Source organism: Pteropus medius, unplaced genomic scaffold (genome assembly GCF_902729225.1).
Source record: "Pteropus medius unplaced genomic scaffold, Ma_sr-lr_union100, whole genome shotgun sequence".
Lineage (NCBI taxonomy): Eukaryota > Metazoa > Chordata > Mammalia > Chiroptera > Pteropodidae > Pteropus > Pteropus medius.
Genome location: NW_024354502.1, coordinates 6,309,583 through 6,336,725, shown reverse-complemented (window position 1 = coordinate 6,336,725; position 27,143 = coordinate 6,309,583). Strand labels below are relative to the sequence as shown.

The window sequence follows — 27,143 nt, the reverse complement described above, 5'->3', positions numbered from 1 at the left end:
GTTCATCAGAGTAACACACTAGAAGTAAGACTCATCTCAACATATGCTCTTAAGTCGCCACCATAGATTTTAATGAACCCAGGAGAGGTGAAGAAAGCTGTGGTCCTTTGGTTTTAATAAGGGAAATAAAAGCATTTCAATCTTTTGGAATCCATAGAAAACTATAGGCACATCTGGTTTGGATTCCCTTCACAATCGACTTCCGGAAAGATTATGTTAGCTTCCTGTTCTCAGGACAGGGAAAGAAGACATTTGGAAAATATCTATATTAAGGTTTTATATTGTTTGTTTTGTTTTCTAGCCTGCCCACTGGTTCACAAGGATGGCATTGATCTTGCTGGTATGCTTTATTGCAATTTTTTCAAACACAAAAATATTAAATAGTTCCCATTGGGGATCCGCATTTTTCTTATAATTTTTAAGAGACTAATCTTGAAATTTAAAATCCTAAAATGCCTGTTTAATCTTTTTCTTTGTCTCTGTTTTTTTTTTTTTTTTTTAGGATTTAAGATGATGGAAATGTTTGGTTTGGTTGAAAAGGACTTTTCATCGGTGGAAGGGGTTTCTATGGAGCCTGGTACCTTCAATGTGTATCCTTGTTACCGACTTCACAAAGACGCCCTGGTTTCCCAGCCAACCAAGTATGTTTCCATTGCAAGATATTGAAACCAGTCATTTGTTTATTCTAGCTCAGTGTGAAAATGATGTCAACTTGAGATATGCTGTAAATAGTTTCTGGCAGGATTTTCGATAATATTTAGAGCAGATGATGTTTAGATTTCTTTGTTTAAAAATATCAGACTCACATATAATGCTGGTTGAACTTTAATATCTGTTGATCTAAGAAAACATATAAAGAGAGTTGATACATAGCACTCTCATGTACCAGGCATTGTTGTAAATGTTTTCATATATTAACTCACTCCAACCTCCAAACAACTCTATGACCTCAATTTTACAAATCATGAAACTGAAGCACAAAGGAGCAAAATGACTTGAGTGAGATCACATAGTTCGGTAAGTGACAATGCTGGGATTTGCACCTGGCAGTCAGGCCCCAGAGCTCATACCATGAACCATTTCATGCTAGTGCCATGGATTTAGATGGTTTTTGTCTTTGACAAGTCAAAACAGCAACTCCGTATAGCTAAAGAGTAGTATTGAGTTTATATAAAAGTCTCATTATCTAGTCACTTTACAGTCTGTGACATGTATAGGGATTCCTGGGGCCATTTGCAGCAAGTCTGCAGACTCAGGAGATACTTGAGATTACAGGTTGAGACATCCGGGTTTAAGGGGTCATCTCTCAAGATGTCATCTGCTACTTTACATTCCAAATCAACATTCATTTTTGTCTCAAAATGTCTTCAGTATTTTAATGTGAAATATTTTCAGTGTCCAGAGTTTTTTGGGTGGGAGGTGGTGTTTATCTGACAATGTCTTTATTTCACCATTGGGTACTGCAATGTATGATTTTTAAATCTCTCCAGAGCACTGACTGAGGATATATATCACAATCTTGCTTATTTAACACTTTTTTGGTAGATACCTTGAGAATTATCTTCCTTTCTTCCTTAAGGTGTACAACATAATGGTTTGATTTACATATATAGCAAAATGATTAGCACAGTAGGGTTTAGTAAACATCCATAATCTCATATAGTTCTAATGAAAAGATAAGAAAAAAAAATCCTCCTTGTGATGAGAACTCTTAGGATCTACTCTCTTGATAACTTACCCATATATCACACAGCAGTTGTTACCATAGATACCATGTTGTATATTACATCCCTAGCACTTTCCTCTTCGGTGTCCAAATTTTGATTTCGTGTGCTCATGTACATAAAAAACTGGGGGAAATCATATTAGAGTATTAAATTTATCTATCCAATTTATAAACAAGTTTCTTGAGGGGAAATTTTTAAAGTATGTAATAGATCTACTTAACCGTTAGAGAGATATGAAGGTACAGCTGATCAAGTTCCCCAGGAAGCAGATCCATATGGGAGATTAGTGTGTGGGGAAGTTAATGAAGATGTTTTCTTGTGGAAAGGAACAGAAGGAAGTAGGATAGGGCAAAGGAGAGCTGAGCTGTGAAGCAGTCTCAGCAAAAACTTCAGCTGGAATCACTCACTGGAGTTCTGAAAATGAAGCTCTCTTCATTGGCACGAAAGGCTCTGGCCCTTGTGGCCCCTCAGAGACCAGTCATTGAGATGCCATTAAAAAGTTGAAATGAGCTTGGGAGAGGCCTCTTTCTTCAGCTGAGGCAATTCCTGAAGGGAGCTGGTATCTGAGAGCTATCTACAGACATCACTCCAAGTGGCAGAAGTAATATATTCTTAATTATTTAAGGCAGATCTGTGTGGTGTATCACAGCACACAGCTCAGATAAGAATGCTACTACCTACCACATGTGGTAGAAAATGATGACATCTTAAGTTTTACAAAAGGACGGTAGATAAACATTTCTTAAAATATGAAAACTTTTGAAACTACTTAAATGTCCAATGAGAAGTGACCAGTTAGATAACTTATGGAGTAGCCAAACAAGAGAAGATTGTGCAGACATTAAATATCGTGCCGTTAAAGATATTTAAGGAAATATGAAATGTATAGTTAATGGTGCTGAGAAAATAAAGAGGCAAAATTATATAAATTGGACAAATATGGACATTCTTTAAAAGCTGGAAGGAAATGCAGCACACCAAAAACAGTGATCACCTCTGGATGGGATTAATGATGATGTTTTTTTCTTCTTTTTCCATTTTTCCAAATCTTGTATAATGAGAGTACATATGCTTTTATAACCAGGTAAATCACTTTTTGAGGAGAGACACAATATTTTCTTTCCATTTTCAGGTATTTGCATCCAGAAGGATTGCCTTCTGACTACACGATCAGTTTTCTATTCCGGATTCTTCCTGACACTCCAGAGGAGCCGTTTGCTCTGTGGGAGATTTTAAATAAAAATTCTGACCCATTGGTGGGAGTCATTTTAGATAGTAAGTATATTTATTTGTATAATATTTGCACACACATGGATGAATGATATATGTGGCACATCATCTTGCCTACTTTGTGTGTATTACAGAGTAACTCACTTACCTTAAGCTATGTGTAAATAATAACAACAAATTATGTAACAGTTGGTTCTATCGCTTACCAAGAAATGTTCATTGAGTTCCTACTACGTGCCAGCACTAGGCTCTGGGACATAGTGGTGAGCAAAGTGGAAGAGACGATTACTGAGATGGTGAAGACCGCAGGAAAAACAAAGGTCATGGGGGAGAGGGAGTCGGTCAGAAGGATGAGACCAGAAGTTCCTTTTCTGGACATGGATATGATAGTTGTAAGATGCCTACTTCATATCCCATTAAAAAAATGTCAGATTTGCAGGAGCATATTTGGGAAGAATTCTAAGATGGAAAAATAAATGTGGAAGTTGTATGTGTGTGACATATAAGCCGGGATACTGGGAGAGGTCATCTGGAGAGCGAGTCTAGAAAGAGAAGAGGATAGTTCTGAAGACTGAGAGACTCCATTGTTGGAATGTTGGAAAGTTGAGAAGGAACCAATGAAGGAAGCTTCTTAACCTCACACTCTTGGATGTCACACATAAGGGTCACTTAAGGGGATCACCAAGTTTTTGGTTAGTGTCAATGAGTTTTCTAAATAGAGTTTTAGTTTAGAAACCAAAATTTAGTGGCTAATGTTAGGTGCTAATTCAAACATTTGAGTAAAGAAAGTATTTTAAGCTTGTTTTCAACTACTATTTGTGAAAGGACTTTTCAGTGCATGGAAATGAATCAATAGCTAAATATGATATTGTGAAAGCATTTTGCACTGATAGTAAAACTAAGGGAAAGCTATAGATTAAAAGGGTGTAGGTCTATTATACCCAGGACTCGAAAACAAAGAAGTCTCTCAAAATGATTAAGACTAGTTTTTGCTTTTGAAAGCAGACTGAAGAATTAAATTGTAACCTGGTAATGAATTAATGAGAAAAATATTCCTATTTCTTTGTAATAAAATATTCCTTGTAACATGAAGTACTCAAGATTAGGAAGGTTTTTGTTTGTTCATAATAAAAGACATATTGGAATATCACTCTTTTAGGGTGGTATAAATTGCATGTCCTGGCAAAGCTGTTTGCTATAGTGAGTTAATTAGGCAGAGTCTGGTTTCTGTTTCTTAAGACTTGGTTATCTTCATTCTCCCTTTTTGTCCACCTCTACTCCTAGCTTCAGACAACCATCTTCCAAGAGGGTGGTAGGGATGAAAGCATAAACAAGGAAGTATAGAGGAAGAATATGTGTGGGGTCTTTGCTTCACTGTCATCACATGGTTAAATCAGTTAATCTGGCCAACTAGAAGCCTGGGGTGTCCTAAGGACTGTAGATCACTTCCTTAATTACTCATCATTTTGTTCTAAACGGAGCTTCAAAACAACGGATGCATTATTTTCAGTATTAAGTTGAATTTTAGAAAAAATTATTCACTCATTTTAATTCTTTCTAAAAGGGTTTTTTTCTTTGTTTGATTAGATGGTGGGAAAACCCTAACATATTTCAACTATGACTATAGTGGAGATTTTCAAACTGTTACTTTTGAAGGACCTGAAATTAAGAAAATTTTCTATGGAAGCTTCCACAAGGTGAGTAATGCTTTCTATACATGTATTTTTTATTCTTATTTACTGTGGGCAAAGCCACAGAGAGATATGGAAATATTCCAGTGAGCTTTGGACCTCAAATTTCAGCTGCAATAAGAATTACCAGCAGGGCTCGTTAATGATGCCCAAAGATTCTGATTTGGTGGTTCTGAGACAGGACCCTGAAATGTGCATTTTTTTAGCATGTACCCCAGGATATATTGATAGAAGTGGTCCAGTTTCCCACTTTGAAGATCAATGTGGTGGGGAGTACTGTATTACTAAGCAGGCAGTTCATTTGCTACATTACATGTGATATAGAAAGGATTGCTGGTCTACCTGGCCGCCCTGCAGATGAAAAGCACACTCTGTTCTATAACATTTCACATCTTTGAAACACTTAGTTTTGGTGATCACAGTTTGAGAAATAACCCCATTGATCTCTGAGCTATTAAGGCATGCAACATCAAGACTGTAGGGAGAGCAGAACATTTACTAGGTGGTGCTGCAAATAGCTTCTTATGCCAGCCCTTCTTGCCCTGTTAAAGCGAAAGAAGAGATGTTATTATACAGCAACCTTCTTCTTGGCTTTGTCTCCTGACCTGGAACCTGGTCAAACATCTAATTTATATAACTTTGCTACCTTCTACGATTTGAATTCTATAACTGCATAAGAACAGTGGCATAACAAAATTCTGACTCTGTTTTACGTAAGAAAATTTGCATTAAAATATAATTTTTTTTTCTGGTTTGGTAGGACTGTACAAGGTATTGTAAAAACATAAGATGCAGATGGAGATTTATTAGTTCATGGTTCAAAATGGTCCCATTAGCATCTTTGGAGTTAATTATTATTTCTCACCAAATTCCTCGTGACATGATTCTTTTCTTGGTTAGGCAGAGTCTCTTGCAAAGTAGGAGAGGTGAAAAGCATGTGAGATTTCTGGAGTGTTAAAAAAACATTTCCATCTTTGCCTGTGGTAAGGCTTGGACTTACAATTCTCATTCCAAAGAATCCTTTATGAGCCTTAGGTGAATGAATGCTAAGCTATGCTAACCTTACCAGAAGAATTTAAAGACCTATAAATAAGGTTCATTAAAAATTGATTTCAAATTTATAAACCTTCAAGTTTTTTAGTTATATGAAGAAAAATCTCACTTTGCTATGTCTTAACAAAGCTAAACAGCCAAAAAAAAAAAAAAAAAAAAGGAAAGGCTTATCATGTAACAAACCATTTTATTAAAAGATCTATTAATGGAAAATCTTGATGCAAACTTAATTTGTACAGACTTATGTTATAATCGAATAATATGTGCCCCGAAGGTCTCTTTCAAAAAATTAATAATTATATATATATGGATCCTAAGTACAATCAAAGAAGCAAAATATGTTTGAAAACTTTTCAATGTCTCATTGTGCAAAGCAAATCTTCCCACAAGTTAACAGTTCTTAAAACATGAATATTATATCCTCACTTATCTAGCAACCAGCATGGAAACTTCTGTAATTTATACTAATGAAAAATATTCCAAGGCTCAAAAACACACAAAAGTCAAATTATAGCCTTCTAAATGATCATAAAAGAGATGATAATATGAAGCAAGTCACATGGGGAATCTATTCTAGCAGTGCTTCTTCAGTTGAGTAATGGTTAACTTCTTTTTGAAGAGAAAAGAATTCTCAAGAGCCTCTGCTATTGACTTCGACTATTTTTATCATGATGTCATTTAAGTAAAACATTAAATAAAAATTGGCATAAATCTTTATGTTTTTCAGTTGCTACTCAACAATGAAACAAAAATAAATTAAGATTGAATAAAACCAGTAAAAAATAAAAGTAACACTATTTTAATGTGAAAGATGACATTATTTTATGGATATTCAACTTCTACTGAGCACAGAGCACTGGCTGCTATAACTCTCAAAACTACGATTCACATTGCCCAATACTTTTTCTCTTTGAACTACCATGATACTCTCCCTTATGTAGCTATTTGTAACTTCTTTTGGCTTTCACTTAATGTGAAATTATTATTGCCTAATTCCAGTCTTTTTGCTCACTAAACAAGTAGCCTGCCACAAACAAGAAGTAGTCAAATGAGGCATAAGCCATGATAAATTGAAATGCATTTATAAGCACTGAAATTTCATGGCAGAACCTGTTTATAGTGTGTTTTATTTAGAATGTATTTACTTTTGACCATCACCTACATGATAACACATATTTTTACAAATCTTCACAAAGACTGTGTGGACGCCTACTATATTACCACGGACCTCCGGATTCTAGAGATTCTAGTTTGAGAAAATTTTACCATATATTAAGCCAAAGAGCTTTATTTCTTTTGGACCTAGTCACTAGAAAGCATTCCTTCTTCTCCTTCAGAGTCTAGATCTTTTCTTCTCATCTTAAATTAAATAAATATTATCAAAGTGTCATTTGCCAACCACTGGTAGCACTGTAGATAACTTTGGATGGTAAATCGACCAGCATTTTAAAATTTTTGATATATTCATATTTATGTTAATGTGTGTTCACAAAAGGCATAACTAACACAATAATCCTGTGATTTCCAGATGTTACTGCTTTAGAGGAAGCCGAGATTTTTAAAAAGTAAATACTTTCAAAGTAATTTTAAAGAAAAATATTAATTAAATAAAAGTAGGAATGGTACCTGAATGTGGGACAGTCATGGAGGTGATGAAAGTAAAACCTTTCTCCTCCAGCAAAATGCATAGAATTCCTTCTCTTCTTCTTCATACTTTTTAGTGATGCGTCACATAATTGTGTAAATTTGGTTGATGTTCCTCTAACTTCTTACCTACCAAAACATCTTGACTTTTATCCAGCTACACATTGTTGTCAACAAGACTTTGGCCAAACTGGTTCTTGACTGCAAGCAAGTGGGTGAGAGGGCCATAAATGCATCAGCAAATATCACAGCGGATGGCGTCGAAGTCCTTGGGAGAATGGTTAGATCAAGAGGACCGAATGGAAACTCTGCACCAGTAAGTGGATGAGCAAGTGAAGCTTTGTCGTGGTCATAGAAGGGCAAATAATTTAAAATACAATTATCTATTTCCCAGGGAAAAAGTTTGGTAAAGGAATGGATGGATGATTGGATGGATGGATGAATAAGTGGATGACGGCCTCTTTAAAAGAATTGAAATGTACATTCAAAGTTCTTGGCAGTATGTTGCTGCTGTATTATAATATAGAGAATGCTCCAGGATTTAGGCTATTTTATTTTTTAAAGACATTTTAGAATTCAGGTAGTAAAATATTCATCATATGGTTTTTGGCATAAATGGCTTGTTAATGAGAATCAAAACTGTAAATGAACCTCATTTATATAAGCAAATATAAACTCATACAAATATGTGGTCATTATACACAGGAAATCCAAATAAGCCTCTCATTTGGTTTAGATTTGGACATTTTATAACAAGATTTTTGCTATTGCTAATGTGAAGCCTACCCTTTAATCATATAGATATTTAAGTAACAAATCACTCTAAGATAATATATTTTTCAACATACAACTTGGAATTTTAGACTGAGAGACTTCCAGTTGGCAAAGAAATCACATTCTCTTCACTCACCACCCACAAAAAAAGACTAGTGCACATAAGCTCTTGTTAATCACCATGCGGTCATAGCTAATTAGCAACGTTCTCTAATTTGAGTCATTTTATACTTGGAACCCATTAGCCTGGAGAGCATTTCATGCTTTTTTAATTTTTATTTTTCAATTATAGTTGACATTCAATAATATTTTATATTAGTTTCAGGTGTGCAGGGTAGTGGTTACACATGTATATAATTTATGCAGTGATTCCCCCCGATAAGTCTAGTACCCACCTGGCACTATACGTAGTCATTACAACATTATTGACTATATTCCCTAAGCTATACTTTACATCCCCTACTATTTTCTAACTACTAATGTGTACATCTTAATCCCTTCACCTTTTTCACCCAGCTTCCCAACCCCCTGGCCATCTGTATGTCCTCTTTGGAGAAATGTCTATTCAGGATCTCTGCTCATTTTTTAATTGAATTGTTTGGGTTTTTTTTGGTGTTGATTTCTGTGAGTTCTTTATAAACTTTGGATATTAACCTCTTATCAGATGTATTATTGACAAATATTTTCTCTCATTCAGTGGGCCGTCTTTTAGTTTTGCTGATGGTCTTTTTATGCTGTGCAAAAATATTTCAATTTGATGTAGTCTTATTTGTTTATTTTTCTTTTGTTTCCCTTGCCAAAGGAGATACATCAGAAAAAAATTATTAAAATAATATCAGAGAGTTTACTCTGCCTATGTTTTCTTCTAGGAGTTTAATGGTTTCAGGTTTTGAATTTAAGTCTTTAATCCATTTTGAGTGTATTTTTGTATATGGTGTAAGAGGGGGTCCAGTTTCAATTTTTTGCATGTATCTGTCCAGTTTTTCCAATGTCATTTGTTGAATAAACTGTCTTTACCCCATTGTTTATTCTTGCCTCCTTTGTCATAGATTAAATGACCATATAGGCATGGGTTTATTTCTGGGCTCTCTCTTTTGTTCTATTGATCTATGTGTCTGTTTTTATGTCAGTACCATGCTGTTTTGATTAGTATGGCCTTGTAGTATATAGTTTGATATCGGGTAGCATGATACTTCCAACTTTGTTCTTCTTTTTCAAGATTACTGTGGCTTTTTGTGATCTTTTATGGTTTCATATAAATTTTAGGACTATTTGTTCTAGAAGTTCTGTGAAAAATGCCATTAGTATTTTAATAGAGATTTCATTGAATCTAGAGATTGCTTTGGGTAGAATGGACATTTTTGCAATGTTAATTCTTCCTATCCATGAGCACGATATATGCTTCCATTTATTTGTATCTTTTTCAATTTCTGTTTTCAGTGACTTATAATTTTCTGAGTACAGGTCTTCTGCATCCTTGTTTATATTTATTTTAAAATATTTTATTGTTTTTGATGCAATTGTAAATGAGTTTGTTTCCTTAGTTTCTCTTTCTAATAGTTCATTATTGGTGTATAAAAATGCAACTGATTTCAGAATATTAATTTTGTACTCTGCTACTTACTTTACTGGATTTATTTATCAGTAAAGTAAGTAGCAGAGTACAAAATTAATAGTTTTTTGGAGAAATTTTTGGGATTCTCTATATATAGTACCATGTCATCTGCAAAATGACAGTATTACTTCTTTCCAATTTGGATGTCTCATTTCTTTTTCTTGTCTGATTGCTGTGGCTAGGACTTCAAATACTATGGAATGAAAGTAGACATCCTTGTGTTCCTGATCTTAAGGAAAGTACTTTTAGCTTTTCACTATTGAGTGTGATGTTAGCTGTGGGTTTGTCATATATGGCCTTTATTATGTTGAGATGTTTTCTTTATTCCTACTTGGCTGAGAGCTTTTATCATAAATGGATGCTGGATTTTGTCTGTGCTTTTTCTACATTTATTGATATACTCGTATGATTTTTATCTTTCATTTTGTAAATGTGATATCATGTTAATTGATTTGTGGGTATTGAACCAATCTCGCATTCCAAGAATAAATCCCATTTGATCAGGGTGCATGAATTTTTTAATGTATTGCTGAATTTGGTTTGCTAATATTTTGTTGAGGATTTTTGTATCTATGTTCATCAGGAATCTCAGCCTGTAGTTTTCTCTTTTTTTTTGTAATGTCTTTGTCTAGTTTTGGAATCATGGTAATGGAGGCTTTGTAGAGTGAGCTTGGGAGTCTTCCGTCCTCTTGAATTTTTGGGGATAGTTTGAGAAGAATAGGTGTTAAGTCTTCTTTGAACGTTTGGTAAAGATCACCTATGAAGCCACCTGGTCTCAGACTTTTGTTGGGAGTTTTTGATGACTGATTTGATTTCATTAGTAGTAATTAGTCAATTCAGATTTTCTGTTTCTTCTTGATTCACTCTTGAAAGATTGTATGTTTCTAGGAAAGTACCTGTGTCTTTCCAGATTGCCAATTTGTTGTCGTATAATTGCTTGTAGTATGTTCATATAATCTTTTGTATTTCTGTGATGTCTATTGTCACTTATCCTCTTTCATTTCTGATTTTATTTATTTGAGTCCTCTCTTTTTTCTTGATGAATCTGGTTAAAAGTTTATTAATTTTGTATATATGTTCAAAGAACCAGCTCTTCATTGATCTTTCATTGTGTTTTGTTGTTGTTGTTTTGTTTTGTTTTTTAGATTCTATTTTGGTTATTTCTGATCTGATCTTTATTATCTCCTTCCTTCTGTGCTCTTTGAGATTTGTTCACTGTTCTTTTTCTGGTTCCTTTAAGTGTAAAGTTAGATTGTTTATTTGAGATTTTTCTTGTTTCTTGAGGTAGGCCTACATTGCTATGAATTTCCCACTTCGGAGTGCTTTTCCTGTGTCCCATAGATTTTGGGTCACTGTGTTTTCATTTTCATTTGTCTCAAGGTAGCTTTCGACTTCTTTTTTGATCTCATTGTTAATCCATTCCTTGTTTAGTATTATGTTATTTAGCCTCTATGTGTTTGTGTATTTTCAGTTTTTTTCTTGTAATGATTTCTAGTTTTATACCATTAAAGTCAGAGAAGACACCTGATGTGATTTCAATCTTCTTAAATTTACTGAGAAGTTTTGTGGCCTTACGTGTGGTCTATTTTGGAAAACGTTCCATGTGCACTTGAAAAGAATGTATATTCTGCTGCTTTGGGGGGAAATGCTCTAAAAATATCAGTTAAATCCATCTGGTCTAGTGTGTCATTTAAGCCTGCTGTTTTCTTGTTGATTTTCTGTATGGAAGATCTGTTCATTGGTGTCAATGGGGTGTTAAAGTTCCCTACTATGGCTGTAATACTGTCGATCTCTCCTTTTATATTAATCAGTATTTGCTTTATGTATTTAGGTACTCCTATGTTGGGTGTATAGATGTTTAGCAGGGTTATATCCTATTGTGGATTGATTACTTTATTATTATGTAACATCCTTCTTTGTCTCTTATTATAATTTTTGTTTTAAAGTCTGTTTTGTCTGATATAAGTATTGCTACTCCAATTTTTTTTGTTTCCAGTTTCATGAAATATCTTTTTCCATCCCTTTACTTTCAGTCTGAGTTTGTCTTTCAATCTGAAGTGGGTCTCTTGTAGACAGATGTATGGGTTTTGTTTTCTTATCCATTCAACTACCCTTTGTCTTTTGATTTGGAGCATTTACTCCATTTACATTTAAAGTGATTATTCATAGGTACATAATTATTGCCATTTTATCATTGATATTTATGTTCCTTTTTCCTCCTTTCTTCTTCTTAAACAATTCCTTTTAACAGTTCTTGTAATACTGGTTTGATGGTGATGAATTCCTTTATCTTTTTTTTTTTTTTTTTTTTTTTGGTCTGGGAAGCTCTTTATCTTTCCTCCAATTTTAAATAATAGCTTTGCTGAGTAGTCTTGATTGTAGGTAGGTCCTTGGTTTTCATCACTTTGAGTATTTTGTTCCAATCCCCCTGGCCTACTCCTTTGTAAGTAACTACTTGTCTTTTTCTTGTTGCTTTTAGGATGCTTTCTTTGTTTTTAACCTTTGGGCCCAAATTACTTGCTAATATTATTATTTTTTTAATTTTACAAATAATGCATATAAAATCCCTGACACTTAGGCATTCGATGAAGAGCAGCTATTATTATTGAAAGATGGCAATAAGACCTTCTTTATCTCACCTTTTCTAAACCTCTAGTACTTGTTTAACACTTGATTATTTGTAGTCAAGTATTATTTTCTTCCTCTTTCATATGTCTAATTTTCACCTCTTTAGCCAGAGTATAAATTCCTCAAAATAGAAATCATGTCATGGTCTTAATTTGCGACCACACCCTTCTACCCTGTATCACAGAATCTAATAAGTTATATGAACAGACTAAGTCCTCAAAAAAAAAAATACTTGATAGAAATTAAACAGAATGTCATCTATATAATATAAATTGTTTTATGTCTTTTCTTAAAATATTTTTTGCATGTATTCTATTTCATTTGTGGTATAGGTGACAATCAGGTCATATATATCATACTCTCTCCTAATTTATATTTTACCATTATAGTTTTTTTTAATTTTAAAAAAGTTTATTAAAGTTTATTCGAGCCAGAAGAGTATACGTGAGGAAGCAAGATCTCAACAGAGAAAAATGCTTCTACAATTACAGCTTTATAATTACAATGACAGCAATTATATTTCAAATTACACTCTGTGCAAGAACTATACTCCAAATATATGGCCAATTAAATGTCAAAGAATTTATTTCTGAAAGCAAAAGTGCCTGTAGGTTTCAGGCCTACCGGCGATAAATCTGTACTTTTGTCCATGAAAGAAAAGTAATTAAACAGAGCACTCTCTGTGATAACTTCCAACCAGTAGGAGACAATGGGGAATTTATTGAGGTCAATAATTAAAGAGTTCTTTGTAAGGCTAGTAGGAAAAAAGTTGTGGCTTTTGTTAGAATCTGGAAGTCGATAGAGGATTACTAAATAGATTTTCAGTCTGCCCACTTATTGAAAAATTTATGTTGAAATGGATGTTATTAGATTAGATCTCAAGAATGTAATTAGAAACTCACTTTTTTATGGGGTTATTACTTGATTGCTTCAGTGCAGGGCCAGAGAGAAGCTTTAGTCTTCAGTTTTCGATTTAGAAATCAGAGATTGCTAACATGATCTTGATCTACATCTGTACTCCCATAACTAGCAAAAGAGAATGTGTAATGTGCAAATTTTGGATTATTCCAGGAGGAATAATTATCATATAGGAGAGATTGGTAGTTTGTAGGTCAGCATTCCCTAGCAAATTCAGCAATGATACAAAAAATGCCAGATGATGGAAAAGCTCTAAATATTTAGTCTTTACATAAAATATATTCTTTTAAAACCAACGTTAAATAAAGAAGAGATTAATGGATTTAGGGATCAGTAACTACTATATTGAAATTGCTCACCTGCATAATAAAACAACTGTGTTCAGCGATGCAAGATTTTATAGGGTACGAAAGTCCCAAGTGGGACTAAACCAATAAGCAAGCTTAACTCAGCCGTCAAAACACATGTGGAAAGAAACTTAACGACTGTGCTTTTTCTATCCCATCTTCTTTCTCCTAGGAATTGTCTTTTATCCTTTCTGATAACTAATGAAATTATAATGCTGCCAGTCAGAGATGATTCTAGAAAAATTTTGAGCTTCTGGACTAGGATCATGTTTCATAGTGTCTTTCTTAAATTTAACGCATAATTATCCACTTGACATTTGTTTAGCCCTCTGCTGTTTAAATAAAGACAAATACAAATTACATTATGCTGTTTTATTATAAATTTATTTACTGAGTTAAAGATTTTTTATGTAGGAAGCAGCAGTAGACTAGTCAATGATCCTATAGAAACAACTATTTTTAAATTATATAATTAATATAATAAAATGATTATGTTTTTACAAGAATTATATCTTTTAATCCTTTTAAAATGATAACAGTATCTATTATTTATTATGTGTCTTCTATGGACTGTGTCTACTACTACTGTGATTATCTTATTTAATCTTCCAATAACCCTAGGAAGAGATACTTATATAAGCCCCACATTATAGATCCAGAAACTGAGACTTGAAGTTAGGGAGGGATGCCCTTTACAAAAGAGAAGAAAGTGAGATGAGACCACATCTGACTTGCATAAAGTTACCTGTCTCCCATTTCAAGCTCTCTTCCACTGGGTCAGACTGATTATTACAGAACTTAAGGTGGAAGGAGTCTGGCCTATTCCCACCACCATATGCCTTGTCTGTTCACCAACAAGTTCAAAGGCTCACCATTATTTGAATTACAACCTTGAATGTAAATGTGATCAAAATGTTCCTCCCAAAATGTGTCTACATTCTACACCTATACATCTAATTACTACCAACAAGGACAATGGCAGTTAATGTTAATTTAATGGTTTTTCCTACATTCATGAAATTGAGAACAAGTAAAAGCGCTACGTTCAATAGCTGACAAATGGTATGTGCTTAATAAATCTTAGTTTTGAAATGGCGTCAATAAAAACTGAACACCAAATTAAAAGCAGAAGATGGGCTAGGTCCCCAGTAAGCTTTTTCCAGTATTCTTGCGCAATGTTGAACTCTCTAAATATTAGTACAAGTTCAGGTACAGCTTGACTTCAAATTATAAGCTTAGTTACGTGATGCTAAAAAAAAAAAAAAAACCCAGGATAAAATCTGGTACTGAGTGGAAAGTTGAGCCAGGGATACATATTTATTGCCATTCACAGATCATAGTGACAACAACAAGAAATATTTTAATCTTATTTTCATGCTAACATTTGACCTCGAAAGATTTGTCTTTTGTGCTACACCCAGACAAAAATGTCCAATAATGAAAAACAAGCATGTAATTGGTTCAGTATTCCCTCAAAAGAGATTATAGAAAGTGAAAGTGGGAGATTCTGCATCTTTCTCTCCTTTTTTTTTTTGCACAGATATATTTTTTATAACATTCATTTAAAAAGGAAAACAGTTACAGAAGTAAAAAGAGACTGCCTCTTGGAATTATTTACTTTAAGTATGGTTTACTTTTAACCATATTTTCTTGCATTTATGGGCACTCGAATGTAAGATGTTTTCACATACCATCTTTGTGCTGTTTCCTACATAATTGGTATAGATGTGTGTCGTTGTTTTTGGAATAAAAGCCAGAGTCTTTTCTTTTTTAGTCAATCCCAAGAAATGTGCCTTGGAAAAAGAAGTCTCTAAATAAAGGCTGAGAATCTAAACTATTACAATACAAAACAATTATGAATAAATTTGTTGTGCTCATATGAAAAATGGCTGCTGACTTCATCGAACTTGAAAAAAAAGGCAGCCCACGAACATTCCTCAAATGATCGTATTGGCTTCATTCAGCACTTAGTAGGCATTCAACCTCTTGAATAAATAAAACGAGCTCGTAAGAATCTGAATAACTCGATAGGGCAGAACTTTAGCCAAAGGTTTATATGTAGACATTATCCTATTATAGGTGATTAGGTGGTGAATGTTTATTTGAAAAGCTTCCAAAAAGCTTGGTGCCTACTGGGGCTAGTGAAAGGCTTTTGTTTTAAATAAATACAGTCAGTAAAATGTTTTGACACTGAGGGCTCTATTCAGAAGTGGAAAATTTCTTAATGGATGAATGACTTATAGATTTAACTGACTCTATCTAATGCTGTCATAATGGGACCCATTAATAAATGTCCCCAGACAATTGGCATTATAAAGTTAGGCGGGAGTACCTTAATTTTAAATGTTAGGCTAAAGATCGATTCACTGCAAAAATTAACCTCAAGAAAATGTTGTGTGCTGTTCAAATCCCACCAGAACTCAGGTTTCAGCATGTGCTTTAATTACTGAGGCTCTTCTGTCTCACGTCCTAATCAGTTTGGAATGGGGTTGACATTACTAATATCATGCCTCACAGTGGTGATCTGAGGATAAAATGATACAGGCAAAGTCCTTAGGATCGCATCTGGCACACTGTAGGTTATCACTAAATGTTTGCGGCTATTGTTATTTGCTAAGATTTTTTTCTCAACCAAAACATTAAACAGATGTGATTATTATAGAAACAAGCTACTGTTCTATTTCTACCCTCAATACTGTATTGCTTTCACTTTGGTTCTGCTCTTTTGGCCTTCGTACTCCTGCACTTTAAAGAATTTAACTATGAAAGGGCTGCACCATGTTACATTAAAAGAATATTTATTATTTATAATAATTATATTCCAGGCACTGTTCTAAATCTTTCCCTGTATTAACTAATCCTATCTACTTGGGCACCCTCATTTTCATCTCTTGACAGGGATGAATAATACTCCTTGGGAGAAAATAAGGCACCAAGAGTCTCCAGCTCTTGCTAAAGGAAGGTTGAAGATTTAAAATGAAAAGAACTTCATCCCTCTCCCAGCTCTGCAACTGATGACACTTTTAATATTTGAAAATAATATAGGAAGAAATATAATATTAGAAATAGTTGGATTGTGAAACTAGTGTTAGCCCTTAATGATATTATAATGATGTTTTTGTATATTTCAAAATACACATTGAGTTATTGCCAGTGTACATGAGTAGAACAAGACTGTCTAAATATTTATGACATGATCAATGGCTTAAGTAAAACTACATTTAGCCCAGGTTCTCACAATACCATATGATACTCTGTCATGACACTTACCATTCTGTAAACAGTATTTATGTCTCCCTGGAAATTCTTCGAGGGCAGAATACCTTGCACTCTGGTTTTGTTCAGTTTGTATCCTAAGGTCTACAAAGTATCTGGCTTACATTACCCACTAAAGAAAAATTTTTTGAATGTACGCCTGAATGATTAAAGTCAGAATTAATTCAGCAAGCCTTCATGAATACCTACTACATGCCACATATTGCAATAGGGAACAAAAAGATTAATAAATGATTCTCTGTCCTTTGAATTACTCTCAGTCTAAGGAGGAGAAAATACAAATAATTGTATTGTATGGTGGGAGGTATACTACAGAAGAGACATATGGAATGCTGTGGGATTACAGAGGCGCTTGGAGTAACTGTGGTGGGCAGTACAGGGAAAATTTCAACAGAGGCGCTAAGCTTCTTTAGCTAGAAATGGGAGAGGGAAGTTGCAATAAATAAGGGAGTTCAGATGGTAGATGGAGTAACAATAGACAAAACCTTAGATTGCTATGTGTTTGAGGAAGAAAATTATTTTGATATTGTTGGAATGACTTTCAAAATTTATTTTATGTAATGTTATATTATAAATATATTGCTGTTCCATTTTGTGATATGTAATATGAAACCATTATAATTATAAACACAAAGTATCTATCTTTTATCGAATGACAATTTTCATTTTAAATTGCAGTTCCAGTTACAGATGTTTGATATTGTTTGTTCCACATCATGGGCCAATAAAGACAAATGCTGTGAACTACCAGGCCTGGTAAGAAATCTTCATTCATTATTTTGTCTGTTCTTCATTGACATTTTCTAAAGTTATATGTAATTCTCTGAAAATGAAAGGCTATTTCACAAAACTCATATCAGAGATAATTAATTGTGATGATGAAAATTAAAAAGAAGTTAAGGAGACGTGTCTGAATCAGCAGGATGCACTGACATGTCTGGTGGGAACTGCACGCACAGCTCCTCAGAGTGCCATTTACACATAGTCCGTATGTGCTCACATTTCCTGGTTCATGAAACCTTTGGAGTAATTTTTTATGGCATCCATTAGCCAAAAAAAACACCTAACAATTCCATTTCTGAAATAACAAGCTCCAAACATCTTACTATGTGTTTATGTCTTAACAACTCAGTAGCCGTGTGAAAAAATGATACACATAAATTGAAAGAAAAAAATGATATGTTTATTTTACTCTTAAATAACCACAATTACTTACTAAATGAGATGCGTTTGCCTATTGGGAGTGTACAATTTCTTATATCTTAGAATCTCATTGGACATCTCCACCCTCACTTTTTTCCACATTAATTTTTTTCATGATCTTTGCTTTCCATCGTAGCTACTGCCGAAGAAATAGATTTGCAAATATGTGACATCATTGTAAAGAGTATTTCAAAATCTAATGTTGAAACTGTGAACTACCTTGAGCTAGTTGTTCATATGAAGTCCAGTGGGTGCCAAATATTGCTGTTTCTGTTGAGTTTTTAACATTCACACTGTCTTGTGAGTTTGTTATTGTGTCCCAGGGCACCCAACACAGTTCTAGAATCGTAGTCATGATTTATATAATCTACGTGATGTTACTAGAAAACCAACCTTTTTCTCATTAGTAATACCAAGTGTAATTCATGGGCATATACCTGTATATATAAAAACAGATCCATATCTTAGAATCCTTCAGGCCAGTGAGGTGAAATGGATGATGCCTGTCATGGTTGGATAGCAGTCATGTCATAATAATTAAACGTGTAAGATGGGCTTGGAGAAGCCGTCATAAAGTTTAAGAGATTTGCCTTTTTAAGACCTTACAACAGATCACATCATCTATTGCAGGCAGTAAGTTTATGGTGACTATGTTTGAGAAGGAAATAACTTATTCTTTCTTCATCAGAATAAGTTTTGAAGTAGACTGGGGCAGGATTCAGTCAGAGATGCTGTGATGTCATGCGTAAGTGCAGGTGGATTGGAAACTGAAAGGGGAAATGCTCAGAATCCTATGGTGTATCAAGCAAAACATGATCACCATTTCTCCTTGGAAGGACCCAGACCTTCTCAGAGCTTCGCCTTTCATTTTTATCACTGGATATGTTTAAATTCTGTGGCAGGAAGACATGGATGGAGATGCGGTCAACCACCATGGCAAAACCATTACTGAGTCTCTGGTCATGGGGGACCTGTTGTTGGCCTTTTTCTGGGGATCTTTCAGGATATTTATGTTTACATTTCACTCTAGCTGGTCAAATACCAGGCCATGTGTGTTAGCAAGGGGTTTTCCTGTAATGAGCTGAAAGCTTTGACTATTGTCCAACGTCTAGAGAAAAGTATATACAGGATACACAAGCCCTTCGCTCAACATTTTTGAGTTTCTGTTGTAAATAATTCAGAGACTGAGATTATTTTCAACTTGATCATTTAATTATCACTTGTCAGCTCTACTCAGCTCTAACTTTACTTTTCCCCAAAGTCTTAAATAATGAAGCTCATTTTCTCCAAAGGGACTGATGAACCGCCTGAAGTTGTACAGTTTCTTATCCCAGGGCAGACTTTTCTTTAGCTGCTACTCCAAATGGGGTATTCTCGAATTCTTCAATAGCTGTCAGCAGGTTCTCTCTGTCTTTCTCTATACTCCAGGGACTCTTTCAGATACATTCCTCCTGACATTCATAATCTATCTCGTAATGTCACATGGCAACAAAATTCTCCGAGACAAGGAAAGTGACCTTCTATCTCAAAGTTTTAGGTTGATGCTGTGATTTTTTTAATTTTCAGTCACAGAATGTGAGCAGTAGTTAAAATTGTTACAGAGAATTGATGATATGTCTAATCACTTTTTAAATTTTGTTTTGCTTATTGGTTTTACTATTGATGTAGTTATTTTGGTTGACTATTTCAACAAGTTTTTTTTTTTTATCTTTTGAAATGGAAAAAATATTGTAACACAAAGAAAGTTTGCAAGACCTTTAGTTCATAGAGTACTACTACAACTGAATTAAACTAACTAGGATTTTTTTTTTTTTTTTGCACCCACTTCTGTCTTTCTTTCTTCCCTGGATTCCCCAGCTGGTTTTATCAACATCTTTTGATAATGATGATTATCAATGACTGACTAGACACCATTTATTTTTCTTTAAAGAAAAGATTTTGTGATCAGGAGAGAATATTCTCTGCCTTTCTAGACTAATACTCACTTAAAAAATTTCTTTTAAGTGTCTTAAATCAGTGTTTTCTTTGAAGCCATAAAACCATTTGTATAGACCATGTATCTAATTAACAGTTATGCTATTTTTTTTCTTCTCAGAGGGATGATGAGACCTGCCCAGAGCTTCCACATTCCTGCTCTTGTTCTGAAGCCAGTAATGGGGCTCTGGGACCAGCAGGCCCACCAGTAAGTCTTGCCTAGTTCCAGCTTAAATGTTCTTTAATAATATTTATAGCTATCATTTGTCGTGTGTCTAATATGTACTTGCCACTGCACTAAACACTTACTCAATCCCATGAGCAAACTGAAGCGCAGAGATGTTAAGAAACTTGCCTAAAGAACACAGCTTGGAGAAGCTGCTCTTCAAATTTAGGTCTCCGTGACTCCTAGAGATGACGCTCTCTCTGAATCACTGTGCCAGACTCTCTGTTCAAAATCTTCCCTTTAAACTCCTGTGCTTTATTTTTCGTGTGAGTGTTTCAGTTATTGACCCTCTACTTGTACCTGTAAGGTTTGCATACCCTCCTTTGGCCTATTTTGTATTAAAATGTATATGTGAAGGAAGGATTTTGAATTTACCAGGAAAAGTAGCCCATCTGAGCATGAAATTCTCCACTTTTGACTGGCACTTCCTACAGAAAAGGGAAGAGGGAGGTGGGGGAGAGGGAGAGGAAGAAGGAGGAAGAGGATGAAATAAGAGAGGGAGAGAGGGAAGGGGAGAGAGAAAGAAAACATTTTTGTGAAATATAAAATGTGTTTAACTGCAATGTCTGAGTCTTTGAATTTACCATGATAAATCTTTTGTAATACATTTAAATGTTCATTTTATGTCTAACCTGCTAAATGGGATCATCAGTGTTACTTAAGATAAGTATGGTATAGCTGGTCTGTGGTTAGGAAATGGCAAATGCATCAAGGCAGAAAGACAAAGAAAATAGGGAGAAGATGCTCCAAGAAATACAGAAACCCAGACTTTGCAGGAAGAATATTCTGATGCCTGACCAGTCCTGCATGCTGGCTTGCCAGAGGCAGCCAGGCCCGGTCAGCATGTGTGTAGTATATAGTCCACGTTGACAGCTGGCTTGAAGCGTGGAAGTTCACTCCAAGTTGGCACCATCAACATAATTTTCTTTCCTTTGTGTATTATATTTCCTGATCTGAACAAAAAGGAAGAGAACCTGCTGAATGCATCTGAAACATATCCCAGCAGTTTCTCCTTTATCTTTGGCACATAAATCATTCTTTCAAACTATAGATGTAGAACCCAAATACTTTTTTTTTTTTAAACAAAAGACTCTTTATTCCAAAGAAACAAATATGAGTGGTGGTAAAAGCATTGAATTTAAATCAGAAAACTAGGCCTGTCACGGAACTAATGTGAACCATTTTCTCATATATAAAATAACACCCACCTCTTTAATAGATCTTGTGAGGAATACACAAGTTAATATGTATATAAGTATCCTGTGCATTATGAAACTTTAACCAAATGTAAGGAGTTGTTTTTAGCTTAATCTGGGAATTGAAAAGAGTTATTTTCAATTGTGCTTTTTTTCACCAAAAGTATGCCTTTGAATTTTATTAAGGTTCATGCACATTGTTTAGTTTATTCACTGTACATGCTGTAGGATATTCCATTATATAAACTGCAGTTTATTGATTCATTACTGTAGAGTATTTCCCTACTATAATATTATTATAGCAAACATCCTTTGCATGTGTCTTTGCAAGCATGAGTGAGTGCTCTTGCAATAATACTTAGAATCAGATTTGTTGGAGGACAAAAAAGTGCATCTTCAACTTCATGAAGAAATCCCAAATTGTTCCTTAGGGTAGCTGTCCCTCTATCCTCTCCCACAAGCTCTCTGTGAGGTCTAGTCTCCATGCATCTTACCAGCAGGCTCTGATGTTGCCAGGCTGGAACATATTATCTGTGACTTTAAAACCCTGTGTCATTGTTATTTTAAATGATACTTTTCCTTCCTGCTAGTGAGATGGAGCGTTTTTTCATTTGTCTCTGAGCCATTTGGATTTTTTTCCTGTATAAATACCTGTTCATAAACTTTACTGGGTTTTTATTGTGCAGGTTTTTTCTCATTGATTTGTATGTGGTTTATGTATTTTGGACACAATCTTTTATTAATGAGTTGGTTCACAAATATCTTTTTCTGATCTGTGGATTGCTTGTTGTTATTTATAGGAATTTATATTGTCTAGACATTTTAATTCTAATGTAGTTAAATTTAATATTTATGTGAGCTATCATCTTTTAAATTTTTTAATTCCTTCGTTTATCCATAATTTATTTTGGAATGTCTTTTTAAATTTTGAATTGTATGAGCTATTTTTGTCTTTTTCTCATTGACATATTAATTTTATTGCATTTTATCATGGAAGATAGTCTGCATAGTACCAAGTCTTTGACATTTGTTGATTCTTTGACATTTGCTTTGTGGCCTTTCTCAGGTTTTACAGATTTTCCATGTAGGCTTTAGAAGAATGTGTGTTCTCTAATTGTGGAGTTCAGAATTTTAAATATAAATGTCCAGTAAATCAAATTGTAAATTGTGTTAGAATCATCTTTATCTTCATTAATTCTTTATCTTTTAATTATTGAGCTAGATATTTAGAATTTTCTATTCCAATTGTCAATTTATCAAATTCTGTTTCTAATTCTCCATTATGTAGAGATTGTGTTATAATATGCAAAAAAGATTAGAACAATTATCTTCCTAGGATGTGCTGTGTCAGCATTTCTCTTGTGGATTATATTCCTCTCATGTATTTTCTTTATCTTTTTAATTTTAGCCTTTCTATGTCTTTATATTTCAGATGTGTCTCTAAAGACCATATGTGTGGATTTTTACAAATCCGGTTTTATAGTCTTTCTTTTTAGAGTTTAGGCCATCCTGTTGTTTGTGATAATTAACTTATATCTGGCTTTATACTTCTATATCTATCATGTTAATTTTTACCTTCTATTTGTCCCATATTATTTATATATGTGTAATATATGCACGGCTTTCTTGGTTGTTTGAGATTTCATTTATTTGCATTTTTTGGCTTTTTGCTTTTATTCTCATTCTTTTCTCCTCCACTAATTTTGAAATTACATTCTCTATATCTGTTCTTTTAATAGTTAATCTAAAAGTTTTAACAGACGTATTTAGCTTGATGAAGCGAAAATAATCAAGACTTCTACCCTTCTTTCAATCAATATGGTATTCTTGGAATTCTTTTCTCTTGGATTTTTTTTAGTAATTTATATGCTGTTGTAATCCAGTATTTAAGTACTTTTTTTATCATCACGAATTAGACATTTTATTTTTATTTCTTTTTATAAATTACTGTGTTAAGACTTGCCTACATATTTGCTCATTCTTTGCTCACAATGTCTTCTGATATCATTTTTATTTTTCCTAAAGTACACTTTTTGGATGTTCCTTTAATGAGAAACTACCGGTAGTAAATTTTATGTTTTTGTTAATCTGAAAATACTTTTATTTCCCATGTTATCAAAAGATAGTTTTGATGGTTGTTACAGAGATTGCTAATCATTGCCACTGCTTCTTTTTAATAGTAGAATCCTCTCAGTTTTAGCCAAGTACGTGGCCATTCATTCAATGAGGGGCTTGATTTCTTAGCACCTATGCATGTAGGTATGACCTTATGATTAAGTTCTGGCCAATGAGAGAGAAGGTATATGCAGTCCCCCTGGATGCTGTTCTTAAATGAAAGCCAAACACCCTCCTTAACCAGTCTCACTCTTCTCAAGACTGGAATAGGAACACGTGGCAGTGAGTTAGTTCACTTTGCTAAGCATGTTCTAGGCATAGCATAGTACAAGATGGAAGCAACCGAGTTTCACACTGCCTGACGTGGTAAAGCTACTCTTCCAACGTGGGCCAGTTACTACCTCAGATTTTAATATAAAAAAACAATAAACCTCCTATCTTGCTTAAAATTTTTAGTATTGAATTCATTTAAAGCACCCAGACTACTTTGCAAACTAATAAACTAGGAATATAATTCTAGATTAACAATTATTTTCTCTGAGTACTTTTTTCTTTAAAGTATTATTTATGCCTCCAGCACCTGGTCTTCCTAGGTGGTCTCCCATCCAAGTACTTACCAGGCCCGACCTTGCTTAGCTTCTGAGATCAGTCAGGATCGGGCTTGTTCAGGGTGGCATGGCCGTAGACCATGGACCGTAGCTCCACTGGGGTGCAAACCCAGGACCTTCTGTGTGTAAAGCAGACGCGCTAACTGCTACACTATGGAACCACATCCTCTGAGTACTTCGTAGGTGCTATTACACTGTTTTACAGCTTCCGTTGTTGTGATTGCATGTCACCTGTCAGTCAAATTAATTGTTATTCTGTAATAAATCTTTTTCCTCTGGTTGCTTTCAAGAACCCTTTGTCTATAGGGATCTAAAGTTTTATTACAATGCGTTTCATGTGGATTTTTAACTTTGGAGTTTCCTTAGAATCTCTTTAAGTATTGCCTTTCTCCTGTCATCCCAATTATAGTTTTCTGAAACTCCAACCAGAGGTACTTAATAACTTCTAATATTACTTTCATATCTTTTAGCTTCTTTTATTTATTTTCTATTTGCATCTCCAGGCTCCATTCTGTGTAATTTCTTCAAATTTATCACCTACTGTACTCTATTTTTAGCTATGTTTAATATGCCATTGAACCTATCCATTGTGTTTATGATTTTGATTATTATGTTGAGCATATCCGGAAATTATATTTAGTTTCTTTTCAAGACTTTTAATCATTCATATAGTCTCTTCTTGTAACACTTTAAAAACTATTTTTTCTTTAAATGTATTACATATAGTTTATATTCTTTATCTGATAATTTGATCATTTCCATATCGACAATGTATGTGATTCTGATTCTGCTATTTTACTCATGCTATCTTGTTTCCATGTGCATTGTGTAATTTTTTTGGTGTATATATGAGTTCATATTATTTGAAACTTTATCTCTGGCAATACTTTGAACTTATGTTTGAACTGTGTTCCTCCAGAGAATATTTGTGCCTGCTTCTGCTAAGCTTCTGAGTATACAACCAGCTGAAAACCACCTTAAAAGATTGACTTAGGAGTTTTGCTTGATCTTCACAAACAGTATGAATTCTTGTCCCTAGGCTCTATGAGAATCACCTTCTGGGTAATATTTCTGAGGGGAGACATTTCCAACTCTTCCGCGGGCTCAAGTGGAAATGCATTTTGGTCTTCCACCTGCTAGTGGGCCATTTTTTTCTCGAGCTCATTCAGAATGCAGCTTTTCGAGTTTCTCAACTTTAATGAGTGTTTCATATTCTACCCTTCCCCCACCTATCATAGGCCCAAGTTCCTGTTTCGTTGCCTTGGGTGAGCTATAAAATACAAGATTTGCAGCAAACGCAACCATCTTTCCCATAGTCCCCCAGGGTACTCTTATTGCACATGCCTGCTGTTCTGGTTTTTTGTTTCTTCTTCATTCCTGGTACTTAAGGATTCAGTTCTTAATTACGATAATGTTTATTTTAAACGGCATTAATAGCTGTTTTAGCTGGAGGGTTTTCAAGTTTTTTTTTTCATTTGTGATACTGCTGGAACAAGTTATAAAATATTTACATATGACCTAAGAGTCCAACTTTTGAAAAGAGAAGAAAGCAGCAGAGAAACGAAAGAGAAGGGTTGAGCTCTGACTTGTTAAGAACACGCAAAATGAAGAAAAACTATTGAAAATTTTAAATATTTGAAGTATAATAAACTATTTAAGAAATAGTATCCCAAACAATGTGTAGTAAATCCTGTCTGATCGTTAACATAGTCATGGTTATCTTCTCATTCAAGAATTTACACAGTGGTATTATGTGCCAACGAAACTGTAAAACAGCTGTAGGGGGACATGAGTGAAGGAACCGTATTATCCCTTTGCCTAAACTTAACTCTTTCTTATTAAAAGGATGGAATTTTTACAGTCACAAAAATTTGTTAAATTCTTCTCATGTCGTTAGTGATCGAGGGTTAGGGATAAGATGGAAAATAAGTTAGAAATGTAAAATGGTCCCTGGCTCTTATACATGGTGCCTCTGGCATGAATATCTGTGAGTCACAATCATTTAAGATGTGCAAACGAAATTAAAGAGTTGTACCAGATGGGGTATGTTACTTGGGATGCATCGAGCTTGCTTCAGGAAACAGAAAATTTGACTAACACGGTGATGTAACCCATTAAGACATTTGGACATTCATTATTTACCCAACAAAAGATTTACAGATGGATAGTCCTGAGGGAAATGAGGCTGCTCAACAACTTCCTCAAGGACCTAGATTGTCCTGGGTTCCCAGTTTGCTTTTCTTTAGCTTGTTGCTTCTTAATCACATTGGCTCAAACTGGCTAACATGTCCGTTCCCTATAGCAGAGAAGGCTGAGAAAGCAAATCTCTGTCTTGTTAAGCCTTTATAGTAGGAGAAGTAAGATGGAGAAAGGAGTTGGGAAGGACTCTTTAGTAGCCAGTCAACGACGTCTGACAGATATTTGCATCATCTGTAACAGCTGAAGATATAGTATCCAATATATATGAAGATCTTCTGAACATTAAAGAGAAAAAAAGTGCATGCAACCCAACAGAAAACCAAGTAAAGTGTATAAATAGGTAGTTGCATTAGCATACAATGCAAATGGACAGACATTATGAAGATGCTCAATCATAGTAGTTTTAAGGGAAATGAAAATTAAAATAAGAGTAAGGCATTATTTTTACCAATCAGGTTGCTAAAATATAAAGTTTGACAATATCAAGAATTGACTAAGGTTTAGAGAAACAGGGACCCTCTTAGACTCCTGGCAGATGAGTAAACTGGCACAGCTTTTTTAGAGCACAATTTGACAATATATCTGCGTACCCATCAAATTTCATTTAGAGTTCTACTTGTTACTATCTTAAATGTTAACATTTGTACTTAAATATTAACGTTTCTACTTAATGGTGTTTAAGGATGATAATTGCAGTATTGTTTAAACAGCAAAAAACT

General features: G+C 34.3%; 1 protein-coding gene and 1 pseudogene across 5 annotated transcripts in view; one reads left to right on the top strand and one right to left on the bottom strand.

Annotated features, from left to right (window-relative positions):
• The window catches only part of COL14A1 (collagen type XIV alpha 1 chain), a 188,165-nt gene that overhangs the window by 109,924 nt on the left and 51,098 nt on the right, over positions 1-27,143 (top strand). For all 5 annotated transcript variants that reach the window (XM_039854043.1, XM_039854044.1, XM_039854041.1 and 2 more), the window contains 7 exons: positions 302-340; positions 503-641; positions 2,860-3,002; positions 4,545-4,654; positions 7,503-7,661; positions 17,582-17,659; positions 20,202-20,288. In XM_039854043.1, coding sequence (XP_039709977.1) covers positions 302-340; positions 503-641; positions 2,860-3,002; positions 4,545-4,654; positions 7,503-7,661; positions 17,582-17,659; positions 20,202-20,288 — 755 coding nt within the window. The remainder of the gene's footprint in view (positions 1-301; positions 341-502; positions 642-2,859; positions 3,003-4,544; positions 4,655-7,502; positions 7,662-17,581; positions 17,660-20,201; positions 20,289-27,143) is intronic.
• LOC120595787 (uncharacterized) lies at positions 24,186-24,304 on the bottom strand (annotated as a pseudogene).